This window comes from Saccostrea echinata, unplaced genomic scaffold (assembly GCF_033153115.1).
Source record: "Saccostrea echinata isolate AGI-Se365-2 ecotype Australia unplaced genomic scaffold, CSIRO_AGI_Sech_v1 ptg000002l, whole genome shotgun sequence".
Lineage (NCBI taxonomy): Eukaryota > Metazoa > Mollusca > Bivalvia > Ostreida > Ostreidae > Saccostrea > Saccostrea echinata.
Window position 1 is genome coordinate 15,363,374 of NW_026889751.1, and position 27,131 is coordinate 15,390,504.

General features: G+C 34.1%; 2 protein-coding genes across 2 annotated transcripts in view; one reads left to right on the plus strand and one right to left on the minus strand.

Moving 5' to 3' along the window:
• LOC133173282 (DNA polymerase alpha subunit B-like) overlaps positions 1–19,418 on the minus strand; it is an 86,382-nt gene extending 66,964 nt beyond the window's left edge. The window contains exon 1 of the mRNA XM_061308272.1: positions 19,306–19,418. Coding sequence (XP_061164256.1) covers positions 19,306–19,387 — 82 coding nt within the window. The 5' untranslated portion in view covers positions 19,388–19,418. The remainder of the gene's footprint in view (positions 1–19,305) is intronic.
• A 6,618-nt stretch (positions 19,419–26,036) lies between these two features.
• The window catches only part of LOC133173300 (ADP-ribose glycohydrolase MACROD2-like), a 47,038-nt gene continuing 45,943 nt past the window's right edge, over positions 26,037–27,131 (plus strand). The window contains exon 1 of the mRNA XM_061308295.1: positions 26,037–26,304. Coding sequence (XP_061164279.1) covers positions 26,037–26,304 — 268 coding nt within the window. The remainder of the gene's footprint in view (positions 26,305–27,131) is intronic.

Genomic DNA, 27,131 nt, shown 5'->3' on the forward strand with positions numbered 1-27,131 from the left:
GACCCAGATGTCATGCAATTCACTACTCTGGAAGAAGCACTCTTGCTCATCATAACTATACACTTAGCTTCTTTACTTTTTAACCAGGAGCAGAAAAGAATATTTTCAAAGAAATTTTGCTTTTTCACTATATAATCAATAGAGCCCCCCTCCCCCCCCCCCCCCTCCCCTTTTCACCAGAACCCTTGGCCCTGGGGCCATGAAATTCACAATTTTGGAAGAAGCATCCTTGCATATCATAACAATGTACTTAATTTGTTTAAATAATACCCAGGGGCAGAGAAGAAGATTTTCAAAGAAATAATTCACCTTCACTATAGGATCTATATAGCCCCACCCTAACACCAGAACCCCTGATCCTTGGGCCATGAATTTCACAATTTTGGAAGAGGCATCCTTGCTTATCATAACTATGTACTTAATTTGTTTAAATAATACCCAGGAGTAGAGAAGAAGATTTTCAAAGAAATAATGCACCTTCACTATATGATCTATATAGCTCCACCCTAGCACCAGAACCCTTGACCCTGGGGCTATGAATTTCACAATTTAGGTAGAGTCACTCTTGCTTATCATAACTATGTATTTAATTTGTTTAAATAGTACCCAGGAGTAGAGAAGAAGATTTCAAAAGAAATAATGCGCTTTCACTATATGATCTATATAGCCCCGCCCTAGCACCAGAACCCCTGACCCTGGGGCTATGAATTTCACAATTTTGGTAGAGTCACTCTTGCTTATCTAAACTATGTACTTAATTTGTTTAAATAATACCCAGGGGCAGAGAAGAAGATTTTCAAAGAAATAATTCACCTTCACTATAGGATCTATATAGCCCCACCCTAACACCAGAACCCCTGATCCTTGGGCCATGAATTTCACAATTTTGGAAGAGGCATCCTTGCTTATCATAACTATGTATTTAATTTGTTTAAATAATACCCAGGAGTAGAGAAGAAGATTTTCAAAGAAATAATGCACCTTCACTATATGATCTATATAGCCCTGCCCTAGCACCAGAACCCTTGACCCTGGGGCTATGAATTTCACAATTTAGGTAGAGTCACTCTTGCTTATCATAACTATGTATTAAATTTGTTTAAATAATACCCAGGAGTAGAGAAGAAGATTTTCAAAGAAATAATGCGCTTTCACTATATGATCTATATAGCCCCGCCCTAGCACCAGAACCCCTGACCCTGGGGCCATGAATTTCACAATTTTGGTAGAGGGCTCAATGCTTATTACAATCATGCCAACAGTTTGACTGCTTGATGTCCAGGAGTAAAGAAGAAGATTTTTGAAGATAGCACTAATTTTGATGGTTTTAGCCCCACCCCTCAGGCCCCAGGGGGGCAGGGACCATGAAATTCAAAATTTTTGTACCCCTTCACCCATTGATGCTATATGCCAAAATTGGTTGAAATTGGTTCTGTGGTTCAAGAGAAGAAGCTGAAAATGTTCAAAAGTTTACGACCGACGGACGACGACGGATGAAAACAGATAGCAATAGGTCACCTGAGTGACTCAGGTGACCTAAAAAAAATAGGGTAGGTAGGTAGGGAATTTTTTTTTTTTTTTGGAATTTTTTTAAATTTATTTCTGACCACTGAAATGTAAATAGAAAATAATAAGAATATAATTTTATATTATATTAAACTCCAACATGTTTGAAAAACATCAGACAACTAAATTTTACAGAGTTTCATATCATTTTATTTTTTTCCATTTTCTCTTCATTTCAGTAAATGCAAGCGGTTAAGTTCCAAATACGAGTTCGACCCTTGTCAAGTTGTGGGTACGATCCAGTGGTTTTGTTCTGAATCGAAACGATGGCAGTTAATGGATAATTTAAAATTCTTTATTCAGATCTCTTCTGCAAGAAAAAACTTTCATTTTACACAAATCACATATTCTTAATCATTAACTGATTAGGATGGTTTTAATTATTATATATATCTATATGTTTATTCACCAATCAAGGGTCCTCAGGGGGCATATACAATTATTTCAGTATGATTATATTTAAATAATATTAAAGTATATTGTAATATGAAAGAATATTAATCATATCTGTCATGAAGTTACAAATGAAAGATGTACAATACCACAAGTAAAATACTCGTGAAAATGCAAGATTTGTAACATATAATCACAATAGTCTGAAACTTGGTCAAAAATATTATCAGTTTGAATTCAGAACAATATCATCTATATTTATACAATTTATTATTGTAATTTTGAAGCAATAATATTTTATACCAGTGAAGGTTTTCGATATTCAAAGAAGGCTATAACATTGTGTTAATGTAAATTATCTGTATTGTTTACTTCTTTCCAAAACATTCATACAGGCTTTGTTTTATGAAGAAAAAAAAAACCATCTAAAATATTCTAACACAAATTCATCAAAATCTATGATTTTAAGAAAAATCTTTTTGAAAGATACTTAGATAGAATATATTTTAAGTACTTATTCATTATTCGTGCTGTTTGTATGACAGCATCAATCTAATTGACACGTACATCTATTAAGCCATTTACTCTCTACTGACAGCTACCGTACACCAGTATGTTTCCTACACACCTGTGTGTTTGTACACACACGTACATTGGTTCATACGTTAATTCACCTGTGTGCTTGTATACACATTGGCATATACATATGCAACTCAGGTACGAAACCACGCGGGTCGAACATGTAATCGAAACACAACAAACCAATACCATTTCAGCTATGTCACAAAACTTTTAAATTATAGAAATATCTGTGTCAAAATTATCGAAAAGATTTCCCATTTCATGCTGTCGGTCCCGTCATAAAATTGCTTGCATGTTTATTTAAATATCGTAAATGTTCACTAAGAGCCTAAGCGTTTTAAAGACGTTTCTTAGGAATGAGAAAAAATATTCTGATAAAAACGGATTTTACATAGAAATGATAGGAATTTTATTCGGATAAATACGGACATCAAAAAAAATGTTAGGATCGGCACATTTTTATAGGTTAGGTCGGGTTACCCGAAACACACAAATTTTTTTTTTAGGCCTTATGGGGCACAACTTTAAAAACAAGAGACCCATGGGCCACATCACTCACCTGAGCACATTGGCTAGGAAAAAGTACAAATCAGTTCAGTATTGAAAAGTTTACATGGGGGAGGGGGGGGACTTGAATTTTAAACTACCTGGGGATACTTTCCTATCAATATAACAAATGACTTTGCTGTTCTTGAGGGGAAGATTTTTAAAGATTTTTATCCTCTCTATTCTTTTGTAAAAATTTGATACCCCATTGTGGCCCCTCCCTACCCCTAGGGGTCATCATTTAAACAAAATTGAATCTACACTACCTGAGGATGCTTCCATATCAATATGACTAAACATGGCTTTGCTGTTCTTGAGAGAAAGATTTTTTTCCAATATATTTCTATGTAAAACATTGATCCCTCACTGTGGCCCCTCTCTACCCCCGAGAGTCATCATTTGAACAAACTTGAATCTACAGTACCTGAGAATGCTTCCTTTTCAATATGACTAAACATGGCTTTGCTGTTCTTGAGAAGAAGATTTTTAAAAGTTTTTTCCCTCTATATTTTTATGTAAAACTCTGATCGTCTATTGTGGCCCCACCCTACCCCCAGGGGTCATGATTTGAACAAACTTGAATCTACAATACCTGAGAATGCTTCTATATCAACTTCAATTAGGCCATTTCAAGTTTTTTCTCTGTTTAGCGTCCACCCATTTTTCAAAAAACTACCTACCTATTTGCAAACAAGAGGCCCATGGGCCACATCGCTCACCTGAGCACATTGGCTAAGCAAAAGCACAATCAGTTCAGTATTGAAAAGACCGAGGGGGGGAGGGGGGGCCTGATGATGCTTCCATGTCAATATAACAAATGGCTTTGTTGTACTTGAGAAGATTTAAAAGATTTAAAAGATTTAAAAAGATTCAAAGATTTTAAAAAAAAATTCCCATATATTCCTTTGTAAAAATTTGATCCCTCATTGTGGCTCCTCCCTACCCCAGGGGTCATCATTTGAACAAACTTGAATCTACACTACCTGAGGATGCTTCCATATCAATATGACTAAACATAGCTTTTCTGTTCTTGAGAAGAAATATTTTTTCTATATGTTCTTATGTAAAACTTTCCATCCCCCATTGGGCCCCATCCTACCCCTGGGGGTCATCATTAGAACAAAATTGAATCTACACTACCTGAGGATGCTTCCATATCAATATGACTAAACATAGCTTTTCTGTTCTTCAGAAGAAGATATTTTCCTTTATATTTCTATGTAAAACTTTGATCCTCCATTGTGGCTCCACCCTACCCCCGGGGGTCATGGTTTGAACAAACTTGAATCTACACTACCTGAGGATGCTTCCACATCAATATGACTAAACATAGCTTTTCTGTTCTTGAGAAGAAATATTTTTTCTATATGTTCTTATGTAAAACTTTCCTTCCCCCATTGGGCTCCACCCTACCCCTGGGGGTCATCATTTGAACAAAATTGAATCTACACTACCTGAGGATGCTTCCATATCAAAATGACTAATCATGGTTTGCAGTTCTTCAGAAGAAGATATTTTCCTATATATTTCTATGTAAAACTTTGATCCTCCATTGCGGCCCCGCCCTACCCCAAGGGGGCCATGGTTTGAACAAACTTGAATCTACACTACCTCAGGATGCTTCCATATAAATATGACTCATCATGACTTTGCTGTTCTTGAGAAGAAGATTTTTAAAGATTTTTCCTATATATTTCTATGTAAAACTTTGATCCTCCATTGTGGCCCCGCCCTACCCCCCGGGGTCTTGATTTGAACAAACTTGAATCTACACTACCTGAGGATGCTTCCATATAAATATGACTCATCATGGCTTTGCTGTTCTTGAGAAGAAGATTTTTAAAGATTTTTCCTATATATTTCTATGTAAAAATTTGATCCTCCATTGCAGCCCCGCCCTACCCCCGGGGGCCATGGTTTGAACAAATTTGAATCCACACTACCTGAGATTGCTTCCATATAAATATGACTCATCATGGTTTTGCTGTTCATGAGAAGAAGATTTTTAAAGATTTTTCCTATATATTTTTATGTAAAACTTTTATCCTCCATTGCGGCCCCGCCCTACCCCTGGGGGTCATGATTTGAACAAACTTGAATCTACACTACCTCAGGATGCTTCCATATAAATATGACTTATCATGGCTTTGCTGTTCTTGAGAAGAAGATTTTTAAAGATTTTTCCTATATATTTCTATGTAAAACTTTGATCCTCCATTGTGGCCCCACCCTACCCCCGGGGGTCATGATTTGAACAAACTTGAATCTACACTACCTGAGAATGCCTCCATATAAATATGACTCATCATGACTTTGCTGTTCTTGAGAAGAAGATTTTTAAAGATTTTTCCTATATATTTCTATGTAAAACTTTGATCCTCCACTGCAGCCCCGCACTACCCCCGGGGGTCATGATTTGAACAAACTTGAATGTACACTACCTAAGGATGCTTCCACATGAGTTTCATCTTTCCTGGCCCTATGGTTCTTGAGAAGAAGATTTTTAAATGATGTCATTATTTTTTCAGTAATTCCTAATTATCTCCCTTTGAAAGAGGGCCTGGCCCTTCATTTGAACAAATTTGAACCCCCTTTACCCAAGGATACTTTGTGGCAAGTTTGGTTGAAATTGGCCCAGTGGTTCTTGAGAAGAAGTCGAAAATGTGAAAAGTTTACAGACAGACAGACAGACGGACAGACAGACGGACGCCGGACAAAATGTGATCAGAAAAGCTCACTTGAGCTTTCAGCTCAGGTGAGCTAAAAACACACAAGTCAAAAATAAAACACAGACTTTATAGTCATAAAAATGACGTCATTCAAAGTTGATTTCATTATACAGGTAAACTTCGTTATCTCGACATCGACGGGACCATCGGAAAATGTCGAGATATCCGAGGTGTCGAGATATCAGAGTTGACGTCCAAGATTTCACTGCATAACCAAACACATACATGTGTATAAGCTTATTATACGTACATGACTTCAATATAGACTGTAGGTCAACTTATTTCAGCAATCCCTCTATTTTTAATAAAAATCTAAGAAGTTATTTTTTAAAATCCTTCTCTTTATCGAAATCGTTCTAAATTTTTCCATCCAGCATTCGCGTGTTACTTGCTTTTTTGTCAGAACAGGATACGAAATCGCTCTATAAACTTCGAACCGAACCGTATAAACATGATAAAGTCGACATCCGAGATACGAAAACATATTAAATGCGTAATTATTTTTTTTTTCTTATTTCATTCAGGAAGAATGTGCATTAATATTAATTTTTTAAGAGATTTGTGTATCTAAACTAACGTAGTGATATTACAGATGCATGAATTACGGATGATTCGGTTAATCGTGTCGTTAATCGGATTATTTCCTGTTGAATGTTATTAGAACATCGTTTAATTCTTTAGTTTGAATTCATTCAATATGTTTATTATTCTTTGTAATTTAGTTATCTTTTTCAATTTTAAAAGTTATGTTAGGTTTCGACATAAATAAACACCTGTAAATTTAAGCAGAATCGTGTAGATTTATCAGCGATATTACCCAAGCTGAACATTAAGCAATTAACGTCTCAAAGACGCCGATGGGGCTTTGGATTCACCTACAAACACAGTCTATAGAATTGATTAAGCAGCGTGCAGTCAAAACATGGGTGTGAAAGGTGTGAATTTTTGACGACGTCGAGATACCCGGAGCCGTCCGTGCGTGACGAGCGACCCTATCTGACAAACAGTTCGGTTCAGTGGAGCAGAAAATTGCCGATGTCGACATATACCAGGTAATTTTTGCTCTTGGGACTGTGAATATACGTCGAGATAACCAGGGTTGTCGAGATTACCGAGGTCGACATATCAGAGTTTTTGCAAATCATTTATATAGTAAATACTGCCGGGACCGCGGACGGACGTCGACATATCCCAGGTTGTCGACATATCCGATGTCGAGATACCGAAGTTTACCTGTATATTTTTCTTGTAGAAAAAGCCATTTTTTAGCAAAATCAAGGTATTAAATGCTTAAAATATAACTAATCTGACATATTGTAGACAGACCACTAGAGAAAATGACAGAATTAAAAGAATTTGAACAGAATAATCAATTTCAGGACTCCTGATTCTGTTTGTTTTTTCTGATAATGAGTGTCAAAAACCAAGGCGCACGCAGACGCTAAACATAGAAAAAACTTGGAATGGCCTTACTATAGAAATAAATATTAGAACTAGTTCAGTCTGAGAATTATAAATAGTGCTGCAAATATCCAGTTAATGAAATATCTTTTGAGCGAATAAAATTGATAGTGTAGTTAAAAATATTTATTTAAAATGTAATACACTACAGAATTTTTTTCTACTTTACATATACATAAAGGCTATAGTTAGTGAGAAATAATTCCTTCCTTCACCGTAACTTTATACGTTTGCCATTCAAATGATTAAAAGCCCCCACCCCTTTTTCCCTTAATCTGTTACTTAGTCAGCATTTCCAGTATATTTTAATGAACATTGAAAAAGAAGTTAAGAAGTTTTGAAGCACAAAAATTTCAGTCTCAAAACAAACATGCATCTAAAACATAGGTAATCAGAGATTACAGGGCTCACCTCAACGAATGTTGTCTTTAAGTAAGGCAAAGTCCCAAACTAATAATCTAGTAGTGTGCATCCCTAGATGTAACATTCATGCAATTTTTGTCCGATAGGGCTTGCAGTTACTTGGGAATGGACTTACCTAAAACCAGTGATTCATTTTGAAAATGGTTATCTTAGGTCCAAAGGACCCCTCTTAATGAAAACAATGAGTCCTGTGCCAAAATCAATGCGTCCAAATCCAAGGGTACCGTATATTAGATGTTACAGAGGAAATTCTGGTGAAATATAAAAGGGTATTGCACGTTAGTGCAAATTTTTTATTGTAGCTCTGAGTGATTTATACTTTTACTATCAATTTTCCGAGTACATAATTTTGTGTCATAAAAATAATATATTGTCCACTGTGCACTTTGGTTCTATCTTAATTTAGATCTTGCATACCATCTCACACATTGTATCAGTCAAAAAATGCAGAAGCAGAATGAAGGAAAAAAAAATTTAAGAAGAAATGACAAATAGTCAGAAATAAAAATGATTAAATTTAATACTTCTTAGCTTGTAAGGAAAAAACGAAAAGAAACTAGAACTGTCCAAAAGGGACAAATACCCCCCGTTGGGTTTTTCAGAGAAGGTACCAAATCACTAATGTTTTCTAGATGTGAGAGGTGTTCACAATTTGCTTAAACATTTAGAGTGAAAATTTAATTACTCATTATATTTTTTTTAATGAATGAAACTAAGGTGCAGCCTAATAAAACATCAATACTAATAATTACAGTGTTTTTTATTACATTGAAAAAATAGTTTGCAACTTTCTGTCATCTTTGTGAGATATGACACTCTGCAAATTGATTGTTGAAAAAAATTATCATAATTAATTATACAAAATCAAATTGATCTTAATACCTTTATATCAAACTCATTTTAAAAATAAAAGGCTAGTTCCAGTAACTATGTATTTTGACAGACATAAATTACAATTAAGAGACTTAGACAACAGAGATCTTTATTTCTTTCTGCCCAATTCCCCGGAGATATAGATAAGACCTGCTTGATCAGAGATGCCCTAACAGCTTCCCACACTGAAATCATTAATTAATCTTTAACTGGATGCATGTCCACTCATTACTCCCAAGGGACAAATGGATTTACACTATCTGCTGTGTAATGTAAAAACTGTTTTAAATACTTTGTGATTTTTTTTTTTAGTTCTAATGAGTTGTTTTAAGCTGTAGTTCACATTTTTGTACAGATGTTCTAGATTCTATGTCTCAAACCTTAGACATGAACCCGAAATGACTAAGTCAATAAAAATGAAAAAAAAAAACTGTAAAATGCAGAAAAATTATTAAATAATGTTGAAAATTCCAGGTGCACATCTTCATATGGTAAATAATAAGTGTACAAATTTTCATACAAATCTATGCAATAGTCTCTGGGAACAGATCTGGACAAAACCACATAATAACAAGAGGCCCATGGGCCACATCGCTCACCTGAGTAACTTTGGCCATGCTGTTCATTACCAGACTCCCCCCTTGTAATACCTATTGTGGCCCCACCCTCCCCCCAGGGGCCATGATTTGAACAATTTAGAATCTACACTACCCCAGGATGCTTCCACATAAGTTTCAATTTTTCTGGTCCAGTGGTTCTTGAGAAGATTTTTAAAGATTTTTCCTATATATTTCAATGTAAAACTTGGGATTCCCCCTATTGTGGCCCCGCCCTATCCCCTGGGTCATGATTTGAACAATTTAGAATCTACACTATCCCAGGATGCTTCCACATAAGTTTCAGCTTTTCTGGCACAGTGGTTCTTGAGAAGAAGATTTTTAAAGATTTTTCCTATATATTTCAATGTAAAACTTGTATTTCCTATTGTGGCCCCGCCCTACCCCCGGGGGTCATGATTTGAACAATTTAGAATCTACACTACCCCAGGATGCTTCCATATAAGTTTCAGCTTTTCTGGCACAGTGGTTCTTGAGAAGAAGATTTTTAAAGATTTGAACAATTTAGAATCTACACTACCCCAGAATGCTTCCATATAAGTTTCAGCTTTACTGGTCCTGTGGTTCTTGAGAAGAAGATTTTTTAATGACCCCACCCTATTTTTGTCTTCTCTTGATTATCTCCCCTTGTGAGGGGACTTGGCCCTTCATTTTAACAATTTAAATTCCCCTTTACCCAAGGATGCTTTGTACCAAGTTTGGTCAAAATTGGCCCAGTGGTTCTTGAGAAGAAGTCAAAAATGTGAAAAGTTTACAGACGGACGGACAGACAGACAGACAGACGGACGGACGGACGACGGACAAAATGTGATCAGAAAAGCTCACTTGAGCCTTCGGCTCAGGTGAGCTAAAAATGAAAAAAGCACCTGTAAAATGCAAAAAAAATTATCCAATCATGATGAAAATACCAGGTGCACACCTTCATATGGCGAATAATAAGTGTACAAATTTTCAGACAAATCCTTGCAACAGTTTCCAAGAAATGGTCTGGACAAAATCTCGTCTACAGACAGACGGACAGACAGACGGACAAGCTGATTCCAATATACCTCCCTAAACTTCGTTTGCGGGGGGTATAAAAACTGTTTTTAATATTTTGTGATTATATTTTTTAGTTCTGACGAGTAGTTTTAAGCTGTAGTTCACATTTTGTACAGATGTTCTAGATTCTATGTTTCAATCCTTAGACATGTACCCGAAATGACTAAGTCAATAAAAATGAAAAAAAAAACACCTGTAAAATGCAGAAAAATTATCAAATAATGTTGAAAATACCAGGTGCACATCTTCATATGGTAAATAATAAGTGTACAAATTTTCATACAAATCTATGCAATAGTCTCTGGGAACAGATTCGGACAAAACCACATCATAAAAAATGAAAAAAAAAACACCTGTAAAATGCAAAATAATTATCCAATCATGATGAAAATATCAGGTGTATACCTTCATATGGCGAATAATAAGTGTACAAATTTTCAGACAAATCCTTGCAACAGTTTCCAAGAAATGGTCAGGACAAAATCTCGTCTACAGACAGACGGACATGCTGATTCCAATATACCCCCCTAAACTTCGTTTGCGGGGGGTAATAAAAAAAAACAATGATATAGGTTACAGCTTAAATACAAAGGTATAGTATTCGCTTCAGAATTCCACGGTACAGACATAATCAGTGATAATCGAGCTATGCTATCTAACTCTCAAATATTTTCTGATAATTGTTTTTAACTGCAGTTGTGAAATCTGACCTGTTGTTGGCAACCTTATACCTGTTAAAATTGTTCATGCATAAATAATTTAAAATAGTACATATCCTTCTATAAATTTATTGCGTCCATTGGGATGCACATTTATTGAAATAATGTGTCCTGGCAAAATTTGTGCGTAATTTACGCAGGACGCACACCAAAATGAATCACTGCTAAAAACTTTAAACTAGTCACTTATCCAGAAAATGTAAGTCATATCCAGCATCTGAAGCAAGTTTGAGAGTGTTCATCCCCTGATGCATCATCCATGCTAGTTTGGTTCAGATAGCCCTTATAGTTTACTACAACCTGGTCACTCATCCGGAAAATGTCAGTCAGATACAGCATCCAAAGCAAGCATGGTAGTGTGCATCTTTAGATGTATCATCCAAGCAAGTTCGGTCAACATAGGGCTTAAAGTTACTTGGAAATGAGACCTGCTCTAAAAACTTTAACCTAGTCACTCATCCGGAAAATGTATGTCAGATCCAGCATCCAAAGCAAGTCCAGTAGTGTGCATCCTTAGATGCATCATCCATGCAAGTTTGGTCAATATAGGCTTTAAGTTACTTGGAAATGAGACCTGCTCCAAAAACTTTAACCTAGTCACTCATCCGGAAAATGTAGGTCAGATCCAGCATCCGAAGCAAGCATGGTAGTGTGCATCCTAAGATGTATCATTCATGCAAGTTTGGTCAATATAGGGCTTATAATTACTTGGAAATGAGACCTGCTCTAAAAACTTTCACCTGCTCTAAGAACTTTAACCTGCTCCAAAAACATTAACCTGGTCATTCTTCAGCTGAAATTGCAGCATCTGAAACCTTGACTGGTACAACGAAACATACTAAACGCATCCTCCATGCATCTCTGATTAATATAGGGCATAGAAGTACTTGAAAAAAAAAACTGCACCAAAAACTTTCACCTGGGACGCCGACACCGACGGTATTACATAAGCTCCCCCAACCTCATTTAAGTGAGCTAAAAAACCATTAAACAATAGTATTTCAAAACATACACATGCCGGCAGTGGTATTTTTAATTGGCAGGGAGTACTAGTATGTTTCAAATTCATGCGGCTTAATCATTCCAAGCAGGGGTGCAATGATACACTAACCTCACGATACGATACGTATCACGGTATTCAGTTCACGATACGATACGTATCACGATACATGACAAGGTTGAAAAGTCTTTCTAGTTTGTCATCATGTTTTTTTTTAAACTTGACAGGGTTATACAAAATGTTCACATTTTTTAATAATAATTAAAATAACATTTTTTTAACTTGAATTGGATTGTTAGGTAGATCTTTGAGTTGTGACAACATTCTAAACCAATGATGAACATTTACAGGGAACTACGGGGACCTTTCCTATTAATCTTCCTTTTAAATTGGAATGAAGACATTCATTCTTATATTCCTTTTATTTACGTAGAAAACCAGTTGTCATATTTCTCGTGTTAATACGTTTAATCAACAAGACAGCGAATTTTCATCGAAATACACACGTGATGGAATATCGTGTATTACCAAAGAATACATTTAGATCTAAAGGGTTTATCATTTGTCTTAAAAACATCTAATATGTTGACGGTGCGACCGTTAGGGCGAGCGCAGATACGTATATTCAGTTTTATTTAGATCAGGCTCTTCAAATCGCACGTGACATTTAGTACGTCTAGACTCTGACGTCACATGACGTCGCTTGTAAGTTGCATTATACCAAAACGAAGTCTGAACAGTGCTAATTTTAATAAAGAAGGTTTAATCTACTATTTATCTGCTATACACCCATCAAATCAAGGTGAGTTTATTTTTTTCTTGGAACTTCTTGTTACCGCGAGAACGTTGTTTGCGGCGAGATGCAATTCGCGAAGCATTATGGGACCACAGATAACTGCGGAAAAAGAATCGTTTGGATCAATGTGCAAAGTCCGAATTTTCTCTTCGCCCAGGCATTGCTTTAAGAGCTGGCCGTGACGAGTGGTGCTTTGCGCCGCTCGCTGCGCTCACTATAACTTATAATCACATTAAGTCCTTCTCCGTGTTAAATCTAAGGTCTGTAAGATGCTGGAGATGAGTTTAACTGCCATAAATGCATTATCGGCGACCTCACGTTTTGCATGGAAGCCATTTTGAAACAGTAAAGAAGGAAATAAAATGGACAAAACGGATAATTTTGGACCGATTGAACCGAACCGGGATATCAGTTTAGCATATCGTGAATTGAACCATGGAAAAATATACCGGGATATACCGTCAAACGGTTTATCGTTGCACCCTTAATTCCAAGTGTTTATTCCTATGGGCCAATGTATTTTATTTATTGATTTATTTAGAAATGTTGGAATCAGAACTAGAAATGATAAAAAAAAATGTTAAAACTTCTTGGAAATACTAGCACTTCGTCTTCGTTGTGACGAGATTTTCACACCTGCACAGTACATGTCAAATAATTTTGACCGACGGGACAAGCATGTGGACTTCATGTGAACTTGAAGCAAGAAAATAAGAACCAATTATCACTGTCAAACAAATGGATTTGTTGATAAAAAATGGTTACTTTCATTGCCCGATATATTTAGAAAAAAATTAAGAATTTTTGTTTGATACAGATACAAACATTTGGGGAAGGGGAGGGGGGCTAAAACGGACCCTCTCTCTCTCTCTCTCTCTCTCTCTCTCTCTCTCTCATTTGTCTGTTTATTAAAAACAATGACAGCATATTACTTCAATATCAAGTTCTGAAAATGTAATCTATAACAAATAATATGACTGCCTCTTTGTATCATCTTGTCCGTGTATAATCACGGGGAAATATCCACAGTGCTGCTCAATAAATCATCATAAAAAATAGAAATGACACATAAATATATTGTTGCATTAAAAAAAGTCCACAGACCTTTGTAAAATATTTTAATTTTTTCCTCATTATTTTACACGGAATTGCCTTGGCACGGAAATATATATGGTTCTTACAACCGTTGTAATTCATTCTATAAGTCAGTAGTTTTCTCTTCTAAAATCCACATTATTTGTAACGGTTTTATATATCAAATAAGAATAAACATATTTATTTTACAACTAGAATAATTTATCTTTTATACTACAGCATTTGGTAACAATTACAATGTTTTACAGCAATAAAAATCATGTGATTAAAAGGTTACAATTTTGGAACATTTATTTTATTTATTTATTTATTCATTGATTTGTTTATTTATTATTTTGGCACCGGACATTAGAATACAACAGAATAGTTTCAATGCAAGGAAAAGATCAGAGGCATTCCAAATAAATTGTTCATCTTGCGTTCACCATTCGTTCACTGTTCACTTTGCGCTCGCGTTTGCGCTGCATTCGCGTTCTGCGTTCGCTCACCATTCACCAAGTTGTGTTCAGCATTCACACATCATTCACTACGGTTCGCTCTGCGTTCGTTCACCGTTCAAATGGGAAAGTAGAACGTTCCATTATGCCCCTGACTGATAATATATCAACTGATTAAATACTAAACAGAAAATGTTTTAAAGATATTCATATTTGGTTCAGTAACAATATGCAGATTTTTTTTTTTAATAATACTATTTGTTAAGATTTTAATTACGATACTATTTTTTAATTGTAACAAAGACTGCTACAACAGATGTTTCTCAAATGATCCCCCTTCTCTTTTGAGGTCCCAATTCCATATTAAGGAGGTGAAGGACCTTGGGTGAAAAATCCCTTCATTCATTTTTTTTCATATTTTGCATATTTCTAATTAAGTATGTCCCACATATCTCAGGGGTGTGCAATTAAAAAAATCAAGTTAGTACTAGCCCATGGGCTAGTGGCAGCAATAAAGTTACTAGCCCCAAGTAAAATGTTACTAGCCCAAATGTAGTGGGGGGGGGGGGGGTTATAACAACTAATATTGATTAATTTCCTCTTGTAAGTAGACAAGACACAGTTTGGGCAAAACCATGATTTATTATGCAATGTTACAATGGTAAACATAAGTCAATGAAGTAATCATGGGTAATTTCCCACACAACAGTGCAAGTTTCACAGGGATATTCAAGTTATAAACAGCAATATGCAATCACGGTATAATCTAAACTATTACTACTACACTAGACATAAATAATGAACCATAGACACACTCTTACACCCACACACCCACACACACACACACACAAATAAAAAAAAAAATTTTAACAAGTTTAAATCACAGAGTCAAACGACGTGGATTCTGCCTCAGAGGATTTTCTAGGAAAGTGATGCTTACTGACCAAAACATGGGTTGAAATAGATGAATAAAGCGATTTGATTCGATGAAACAGTGGTTGGATTTAAAAATAGTGCAGCCCGCAATTTGATTGGATAAAAATGACGTAAATTGGTGGCGCTAGTTAGCCACCGATAGAGGGCGTTTAAACAGAAATAGAAAACCCCAGGATATGATTGGATAATTAATAAGATCGTCCTCCGGGCAGAACCCATTTTTAAATTTAGCAATTAGACCCTTCCAGTGGAAGATTCCATTATGGTTAAACGTAAATAAACAAAGAGCAAGTAGATACTGAAGAATACAATGTAAATTAATAATAATTGAACAACTTTAATAACACAAAAAAAAAATAGATTATTGTGAAAAAAAGTCAGAGTTTTAAGGTCATTTTTTTTAAATTAAAGTTTAATTCTCACTTGTAAAATTGTATCATGTATAAATTATCATGATAGAAAATAAAAATGAATTTAAATAAATAATTTTTCCTTTTTCTGTGAATTGCACTAGCTCACTAGCTCATCTAAAACGAAGTGAAATAATTTTTTTTTTCATCTTAAATTATTAAAAACACTGGAAATATATTTTACGTAAATCACATAACACTTATCTTTCAGTTGATTGAGTGATTGTAAATAATTTAATGAGATATCTGCCTTTATTTACCATAAACACATGATTGGAGGAAATTCGGATTAGAAAAAAAATGATCGTTTTTGGAAGTAAATAAGTTAGGAAGTGCTGCAAAATGGATAAGATTATGGAGATTTACGAACAATTGGAGCATGCTGCCTGGAAACTTTTCATTGGTTGGGAATTTAATAGCAAAAAATGAGTGAAAACACCGGTAGTGATTTTCATATATTACATTGGTATTTTTAATTTTTACTAGCCCAAGGGGCTACCTGCATGCAGAAAACCACTAGCCCGACCCCCCAAAATGGTAGCCCCGGGTGTCGGGCGATGCTAATTGCACATCCCTGTATCTTAAAGCAGTTATGTCATTAGGTTTCTTACCTTATTTAAGAGATATTGATTGACAAATACTATGCCCTACAGTATGTAAGTGGAGTTTAATTCTCCATGTTTTTGGGTCAATTACTCTATCCATAATGGGATTTTTTAAGCATAGATAAAAAAAATATGTAAGTGGACATGTTTCTTTTAAAATTTTTCAGAGTATGAATAGGGTTTAAAATTCAAAAAAGCAAATTTCTTCTGTCACACTGCATCTGGATAGGGAAAATTACCTACATTTTAAGACAACTTAAACAACAAAACACTAAATTTGCAAAAAATTCTATCATTCAATATTTTAAAATTTATGTTGAACTGCAAGTTCTTCATATTATTGATTAACTGTAAAAATTTCGAATGGTAAAGCTGATCTCAATATTGCACAGGACATCGTTGAAGAAGACATAGGCGTGACAAAAACGTGCCACCATCAAAAAATTTCCAACCAGAAATTTCTTGACAAGCAGGAAAAAAAAAATCCATTTGCAAATATGAAAAAAAGCTTATTCTGTGGTATTGGTGGTGGGGTCCACATTTTTGTCAAGGGGGTCCAAAGTAATCATTTATTTGCTTCAGTATATACTTTTAATAACTCTGCAATCTGTGCATGCAGACAAAAAAAAATACAAAGATTAAGAAAAAAAGATTTAAGAAGAAGAAACAGAGAAAAAACAATATGTTTCCAAACATTGTTTTGGGAATGTAAAAATGGACTTATTGAGCACTATGAAAATAATGGAAGTGCATCAGTCTCTGATGCGTATCCTACCACTTCCAATGGTGCTTGAAAACTTGTCAAATTTTACATTTTTTCCTGAGGTTTAAAGATATTTTACATAAAGCATATTTTACAATCAAATCAAAATTACCAAGCAATCTTAGTCTCTCAGGAAAGGCTCAGTTTAAGATCTATGAATCATGCATTATGCCAATTTTGACTTATGCTTCGGAAATCTGGATAAGTGATTTTAAAAAAATGATATAAGACTTTGATAAAACTCCATTTGAAAAAATTCAAAATTTCATCTTGAAAGACATTTTAGGTGTCCACAATAAAGCTTCTAATTTAGCAGTTAGAGTAGAGTTTGGTGCACTTCCCATTATTTTCAGAAAGTATAAATTATTATTTAGATATTATTACAGATTACAGATAATTGTTTCAGATCAAGAGAACTCAAACTTGCTTTTGCAACATGCATATTTAGAGGATGAAAACTTGCAGGAAATGGAAAAACATGTTGGAAAAACTGTATACAAACTATACTTGATGAAGTTATTGGTTCAAATGCTAATACATTATCAATAAATGATTTTGAAAATAATTTGAAAAAGTATTTTGAGAATATAGTTTTTAGGGATATGAGACATATCAAAGAAAAAGGTAATGGCAAATTATCATTCTACGGCCAGTTAATAAGTCAAGGAAATCTAAACAAGCTTGAAATTCAACCATATTTAAATTTTTCCATTTCCAAAAATCTTCACTCTTTTTTGACTCGATTAAGAATAAGTGCCCACAAATTACAGATAGAGGTTGGCAGATATTGTAACCCAATTATACCAAGAGATGAAAGATATTGTATTAATTGTCAAACTGTTGTTGAAGATGAACATCATTTTTTATTTGTATGTCCACTTTATGAACAACTAAGAAGTGAATTTTGTACACTTTTTAACAATACATGTATATCTTATGAAATTCTTAATCCAGCAGATGTTAAATCAACAAGAAATATTTGTAACTTCATACGTGATGCATTTAATATAAGAAAATCTGTGTGACTATATATTTGTTTACTGTATGTATGACTTGCGCCACATGTGGTTTTTGCCAAATTGAATAAATAACTAAAAATAAAGAGTCCCATACTTCATGGACATTGGTATAAAATTTGACAGGGGGTAGTCACATTACAATGCTGTTACTTTTTTACCTGAAGAGTTATACAGTTCAAAAAGTTGCAAATGATTTGTAAAAGGTGTACTAATTAGCTGCAGATTTATAGCTCGTTGGTCTGAAAAAAATTTGACCCGGAGAGCTATTACAGTGCCACCCATTGAAAAAAGTTTGTATTTATTGAGCACAAAAAAGAGCGCTGTTTCTCAATTTTTTTCTCAGTATGTATATAAAAATATTACTAACCGTGTGATCCTTACATATTCTTTTAATACTTCCACAACAAAACTGTATATGCAAGTCATGTACCAGGTGCGTTGGACCCATCTTGCCATTCAAGATGACAGTATAAAAAGGCAAAATTTCCAATGGTCTCAATTTCAGGCCCAGGATGGATAGAACGTTTTATCGTTAAAATGATGTTGTCCTACGGACCCCGTTTAACAATAGAATACTGTCATCTTTAACAATAGAATATGTTCCGTTTATTGGCAATGTAGCAAAATAAACATCGGCGATAACTCGAACTCTGTGCATTTTCTATGAACAATCCAGAGAGTTCCAAATGTCAATATGGTATGTAAATGTGAAGCAAGGAAAAAACGTTGAGAAATTTCCGAAAATGAGTTGAATTTTCATATTTATATGGATTATTTTTTTTTAGGTTAAAAGGCATATACAATTTCAAAAAGGTTTGTTATGATTAATTTTAAATTATGATTTAATTTTAAGTTCAAGTTATCGCCCTTGTTTATTTTGCAACATTGCCAATACACAGAACGAATTCTATCGTTAAACCGGGTCCGTAGGGCAATATCATTTTAACGATAGAACGTCCTATCTATGAAAAAATATGTAAGGAATACAGGGTTTGTATATTTTGAGATGGTAACTTAATGTACTAAGAAATAAATCGAGAAACAGCACACTTCTTTGTGCGCAATAAATATACACTTTTTTCAATGGGTGGCACCATAGCTCTCTGGTCGTCTATCCCAATTTTTTTTCAGACCAGCTATCTACAGATCTGCAGCTATGTACTAATCACCCTGTGTAAAAATAATTGTGATTTCAATCCTTTACCATGCCTATATATACAATAGACAGACATAGAAAAACACAATCCTGAAACCAAGCCCCTATGATATACACAAGGAATAGAATGAAACTTACGTTTGTCTATAATTTCATGTGTCAATTCAATACCAAATATATCAAACTCATCCTTTATAGCTTCGTCTTGCAATAGTGCCATTCTCAGAATGATTCTGCCACCCCTTTATGATTTCCCGCGATGTTCTATTTAAGGCTGGCGGTAAAATTAGGACTCCGACAATCTCATGCCGCTAAACATAATCGCGTCATACTTGCCAGGCACAAATGCATTCACGCATTCATAAATATATCAACAAGGATACATATACTATAATAAATATTAACAAGTTTTGATTTCCGATACCAATTTGCGATTTTTTTCTATAAATAAACTTCATTTCACCAAAAAGAATCTCTTTCAAATTCTAGGGCATATATGCTAAGGTACGTTATTGGTCGATTTTCGCCGAACCTTGAAATACATTGATGTTTACCAGAGGCAAAAGTTGAGAACTTTATCTTTCTAACAATATATTGCTTGCTTATATCTGATTACGTGTAACACATCGCAAATAATGCTAAAAAGTGGTGTTTAAGCGATAGTAATGTTCCGACGTTCGTTTTGCTAGACGTCAATGACGTACACGTCTCTCTTGCGTCATACAAAGGTCCTATATGTATAAAAATGATGTTACGATTGTCTGTAAAATAGAAATCAATCCATTCAAAGATATTTTAAGAATTTCATTTGCAATTAAGTTTTCATTTTGTCATTTGGGCCATGGTCGAGATGGGGTGGGGATGACAGGATTTTACATGTATGTGTAATGCATATCAAATCATCAAACTGCCTGCATGGGACATAAAACAACTACTCATTATCAAAAAATATTCCGGGAGCTCGAGTTACTTTTTTTTATTACGCTCTCTCTTTCTCTCTCTCTCTCTCTCTCTCTCTCTCTTTCCGTCTCAATATTTCATTAAATACACCGTTACCTATATACCTATGTACATGCTGTACATGATTTCCCATAATTAATTATATTAATCTTTTTTTTTTAATTTCAACTATAAAGTTTTAATTTTACTTACATTGTATTATTTACTCAATGTGATGTGATTACTTCATGTCAGAAAAAAGACTCTATTCGTAATTAGTATTTAACTTATATTGTTTGTTACGTATATGTTTACATGTTTGTTCTCAATTTTACTGATTACACATGAAACACAAAATTCGAGGCTAGGGAAAGCGGAGGATAATTATAAATGATGGTAGCTATAATATTTGAAATTAATTAATGCATATCATAAAGACAATTTTAACACAGATAATACAAATAACAGAATTCCAGAAACAGTCAACATTCATTCCTCCGTTGGACTACGATTCATCCACAATACGTGCAGCATCGTCGAGATGGTCCACAGTTTCCAATTTATAAATATTTCGATAAATATTTAAAAGATACAATCGGACTTGGTACTCAACTCAAACCAGTATTTAATTTAGCGACACTAATAGAGTTATTTTCATATTCTTTGATTTTTTATAATTTATTTTTCATTTTTTCAATATACTTACTTTTTTTTTAATTTATTCTTTTTTTTTGGGGGGGGGGGATAAATAAATACTATGCACACACTACTCGAAAGTCCATATTACACACACGTCAATTATTTGCATGAAATAAAACTTTCAGGTAATGGAACACGCAATAGGAATAAACACCTATTCTATAATGTTAGCAGGCCCGTGGTACTGCCCCTTTTTTCGAGACTAGTTTTCTGCTGTTGATTTAGTATGGAATTTTTTATCCCAAAGCCGTTCCCCCAGGCCCTCCTTTTTGTGTTGCATTACGATCGATCCTAACCCCCCCCCCCTCCAAAGTTTTAAACACACTGGCTTGAAATCTGACTTGCTTAAAAATGGCGGCTGTGTTGGCACAGCCGGCGCACTGGACTATGCTCTAAAGTTCCGAACTTGAATTCACTCCTTTAGAAACACTTCATTAATAAATGTCTACATCGTATCATGACATGGGTTTCATTTCTATTCTTTTTCACCTCGAAAATAAAATGGACACAAAACCCATGGCTTGCGACGGTGAAATGTTTTCCGGTCCTCGCCAGTATATTAAAAAGACAGAAGCAGTTTTTCTAAGTATGTGAAGAAGTGAAGCTAAAAAATAGAGAATGGTCGAAAGAATCGGCCAGAAATCGTTGTCAAACTGAGACTGTCACTGTGCTATTCCATTTGAAAGAAAAATACGAAAAAATACACTTAGAAATATGAGGGATTATGATCATTATTATTAGGTACTTGTAAGTGTACAAACTTTGTGCGTATATTTTCATATTACACATGTAAATCATATCTTAAAAAATTAAAATATTTCACATATCTTTAATCATTATGATGAATCAAAGAATTTAATTCTGGTAATTAGAATATTTTCCACAGGCACTTGTTCCGTATATAGAGCACCCCACCCCCACCCCCACCCCCTTATTCTCTTTCCTCAAGGTACGTAACTCCATTTCAGGCACACTCCACTTCAAGCTCTAATTTTATTAGATTATCAACCATCAATCTTTTTTCTTCATAAAATAGTTTGCATAGAGAGGCTTTTTTTTCTTTTCTAATAAATCGTTTCAGACGTCCGTCGTCGAGTCTCTTTATTGTAAACTACTCATTCATTCCTCGAATATTGCCTCAATTCATTTTATGGACTATAAAGAAGATACGTGGTTATGTCAAGGCACTTTCCTAATTCAGTTTTCTTCAGATACATGACTCCTATTACCTTGTTACAATGGGTCCGTGTTTCCTAAGGGGAGGGGATGTTTTCTTAGGTTAATTTTTTCGCTACTTTACAACGAAATTTTATAACGCTGAAAATTTAACGGGGGGGGGGGGGGGAGGTTTACTCCAAGCCCCTTCTAGATTCGAGCATTATGATGAAGCGGATCAAAGATAAACGTGTATTATTGAAGTGTTTGACGGTGTATTTTTACAAGCCAGGCATTTAAACAAAACTAATGTTACAGAATATCTGACACATAATGAACTTGTGTGCACAGTACTCATATTGTACACATATCGGGCTACATAAATATGGTCTTTTTTTCTTTATTTTTGCAATGTAATTAAAAACGATAACAAAAAAAGCTTTCTGAAGCTTATGAAATTGCCGTTCTATAATATGGCCTGTTTCATACATCAAACAAACCTACGACATCGATGACAGGCCTGTAGGAAGCAATTTCAGCTTGGGGGGCACAGCCATACATTTTTCAGTTGACGTTGAGGGGGCACTACCAAAAAAAATTTCCTGACAAGCAAAAAAAAAAAAAAACAAAAAAAACAAAAAAAAAAAAAAAAATCAACTATCAACTACCAAAATTCCTTAACAAGCAAAAAAAAAAAAAAAACATCAACTATCAACTACCAAAATTCCTTAACAAGCAAAAAAAAAAAAAAAAAAAAAAAAAAGGTCAGCAGACTTTTTTTTGAGGGGGCACAAGCACACATCATCTATGTTTACTATAGTAATCTATATATCGGCAAATTTATTGGGGGGGGGGGGGGCACGGCCCCCCCCCTGTGCCCCCCCCCGGTTCCTACGGCCATGGATGAGAATTTGTCATATTATAAGTTTCTTATACGGATAATTCTTCGGTAAGGATAGCAAGTTCATGAATAACATCGTGAATTTATTGATTAAGCCGGCATTTATAAGATTATATATCTTTTAATTTTTGATTGTAATAGTTGCTAATGATTGTTGGGTTTCGTGCAAAGTACAGTGGTAAGGTAAATTCGGAAACGCGGAATGACTCGAGACATGCACATCATGCCTTTTTTTCAACAACCATTAGGACTACAATCACATAGTAACTGGTGATAGCTATATACTTGTAATATAAAGTCTATGTACTTTTGAATAAATGCAAAATAACATAAAAGATTACTTAAAAGATTTTTTTTTTATTATTTATCAGATCACAATCAAATGCACACATTTTGAGGAATGATAACGCTGTACGTAGCGCATTCTAAACCATGCAAACAATGAAATTCCTGACAATGGAATAATCATTCTTAATTTTAATGGATTTTATAAACTATAGAAAAATAATAAAATATGCTACAAATATCATCTTTATATTTTTATCTTATGAACAGATTTGGATTCTATACTGTATGAATTTGTTTGTGTTCACATTTTAAAACAGCTGTTTATAATATTATTCGTTTCCTACGTAAATACACTGTAAAAATTGTGTTTAGGAAATAAACACTTCTATTACATGTTTAGATCTAAACGTGTATAGTATTGTGTTTAACAACTAAACACTTATGTCTTAACATGTTTTATATCTAAACGCGTTTAGAAATTAAACACATTTTACTGTAAAGTGCAGAGTTATCTTCCCGGAAATGACACACATATATTTGAACGTTAATTTGAGCGGCTATCTAAACAAAGAAAACACAACAAGCTAAGGTGATGTATCAATGAGAGATATGACAGCCTAATTCAAGGGATAACCATGACGAAATAGTGAAATACGTGAAAGGGCATCTTGTTACTGCAATACAATAAAGGTTTGTTTTCTTCTTCTTTGCATTAATTAACCACGATGAGCAACGTAAATAAAGTTGACTTGAGATATCTTGAATTCGTTCATAGACTTGCAGGAGAGAAAATAATATTAAATGTCATTAAAAACAACTATATTTATATCAGTGTAGTTTCACAAAAACTTGAACAATTTTGTTTTTCTAAGTAATGTAAAATATCAGTGATAGTGTACTTTTTCTAAAATCTGGCATTCTTTCATACAGGCACTGTAGTCCAGATCGAACTCAAAATACACGTATCAGAGTACCTGGTGTCATCTTCAAGTGCAATGTTGTTGTTCCATAATCAACACTTTGAAACCTTCATTTGTTGAAGACTACTGTGTTAATTCGACAGTGTTTACAATTATCCTCGTCATTCGAAATGGGTTACTTTCTGGCAGTTATTGATGGGATATAGATTATAATATGTGGTGCTTTGGGACTTGCTGAAAGTTCATAAAATTTGATATTTTTTGATTGGCACGAGGAAAACTCTGCAGCCGATTCAAATTATAATGATTATAATAAATATATATATAAATATACATTTTGTATTTTTAGTTTAACAATTCTTTAATAAAGCCTTTTAAAAATATTCAATGAAGTTTTGATATTAAATTGTCAGCTTAATATTACTTTCTTAATAATTTTGAAGATTATAAGTTTGTTATCTATGTGTACGCTATAAATTATGTGTCATTCTGATTGAATTGTTGAGACTAATCAAATCTATTCAGTTCTATCTCCTACATTATTTGTGTAAATTAAGTACATGTACATCGCACAGTGTCCATTGCATTGTATAATTAAATACATATCCCAACCGTTCAGTGGCTTTATGGAAAATAATTAATATTGGTTACATATTTTGAAAATTTTGACAATTATGCGCATTTAAATAACATATACTTTTTGAGCCTAAATTTACGAGAGTGTTTTGTTTTTCTGCAGGTACAAATTAAACTTGTGATGTGTTTAGATTTTAAACACATCTTTTGTTATGTGTTTAGAATTTAAACACTTGTGTTTATGTGTTTAGATATGTTTAATTTCTAAGCACACAAGTGTTTAAATTCTAAACACTTTCTAAGACATGTTTAGGAATTTTACATGTTTAGAAATTAAACATATAAAAAAGGAGGTGACAAGAAAGTGTTTAGAAAAGTGTTTGAATTGTAAACACATTTTTTACAGTGTACTGTGTAAATTCATGAACGCTAAAGTTGCATTTTCATTTCCAGACTTACTATTTATAAAAAAAATTAATACTGTTCCCACTCATTAACCGACAGGAATTTAACACTGGACAAAGATATTTAGCCAACAATTTTATACACAAAATATAAAAGTGGTTAATGCATGGGAAAATATTTAATTTAATCAAAGTTTACTGATTTTCTATGAAAAATAAACGGATTTCGCTGAGCAGCTTGTGTTTGGCGTGGTTTTATGACGTCACTATTGCACATTACGTCATTTTTATACAAGTTGACATTAGCTTTGATCTTACTGTAAACGAAACAAAAAGGACTTGTACCAAAAACCGTGGTTGAAAAATCGTAAAATTTCTAGGCCATATATAGCCAATAACGTACTTTGTTCTTTAATTCCCACACACATAAATATTTTAACAATGCTACATCCAAAAGTGGTAAAATTTATAGTAGAAGTTATAAACACATGATAAAATCATTTATTAAATGCAGAAACCTAAAAACGGATACATATTTCATTGTTCAATTTAGTCCAAAATTAAAATGCCAACATTCGAAACATTTTTGAAGATTTTATGTTTTATGTTATTTAAGTTCAATATAGTTATAAGTGTGCCGGAAAAGTATGAACCGAAACTGTGAAGCGATGCGGAGAATTTCAATAAAAAAAAAAAACATTAATCCGAGAGAGTCGGAAATCGGGAATCGACTTACTAGATTTACCGCCTGCTGATTAGGCTTCCTTAAAAAGAAAACGAAGACGGTGTGTTTACTTGACATTGATAATAATAATAATAAAAATATTGAGTTCTTTACTTACATTCAAATAAAGATATCTATTCATATCAAACAAGTTCTAATCATGGTTGGTACCTTCTGAAAAAAAAAACAAAACCGAAGCACAATAATTCGGAAAAGGTAAGGTCGGTGGGTTTGACTATGATCATGTCGTTCACCAGGATATTATGATGCATGCAGAGTTACCAACATTGGCAAGAGGAATTTTTAAAGGCAGTTCGTCAGAAAGGTTTAAAATAGTCATAGAGGAGATTACTACCACTATCCCGTTCCGCAGCTTTTTCAGTATGTCCACTAAGCTCAAGACAACAGAAAATGAAACTAAGCATACTAAGAAAGATGGCATAACTGACCCTCTTCTAACAACTACAGAATCTTCCCCATCTAAGAGATTAACCAGAAATGCTCATAATGATGCTGTGTTATCTGACAAAGGTAAAAATAAATCCTTTAGAATTAAAATTTTGTTCGGAAGGACGCTACCTGTTTCTTAATAAATTTTTAAATCAATAGTATAATGGACTTTTGCGAGAAGCGCTGACTTTTACAATCGACGGCTTACTTTGACATTTAAACCTGTGTTATGTACGGAGCTACGGAATTGATAATAGATAAGAAAACATTATTAGTGGTTATAGGTAAGGTGTTAGGCGTGCTTACACGATCTACCAGTATACAATCAACACAAGAGATGATGGGAGGCAGAATAACATAACTTAAAATATGTTATTCGTGAGGAGTAGTATCTCCCTTCAATCTCATTTGCTGAAGAAATTAAATAAGGAAGAAAAGAAAACATTTCGAAAGGAAAACTTGACAGGAGTTGATCAAGGTGGAAAGGGAGGTGGTTGAGGATAGGATGGTTGCAGTTCCCTTCCTAGAAACGTAATATGTGCTTCGAAACTGCCCATTATTACCTTTTAATTTATTGTTCAGCTAAATATTTATATCGCAAAAGAGCTCCCGTAGATTGCCCTAGCATAAAAGTAAGCCATCGACTGTAAAAGTCAGCGCTTCTCGCAAAAGTCCAATGATAATATTAAGACAAGGCATCTAACTTGGAATTACATGAAGTACCCCCCCCCCCCCTCAAGAATCGCAGTCATTTACACTTAAAGAGAAAATACTCTGGCAAACTTCATAACCATTATTGTCTTCTACGATAATTTATCTACACAAACATATATGGCATGATCATGCTTAGATGTCTTTATTATCTTTTATCTCCGAAAATAACATCAACCCGGAAAACTCTGCTCGCC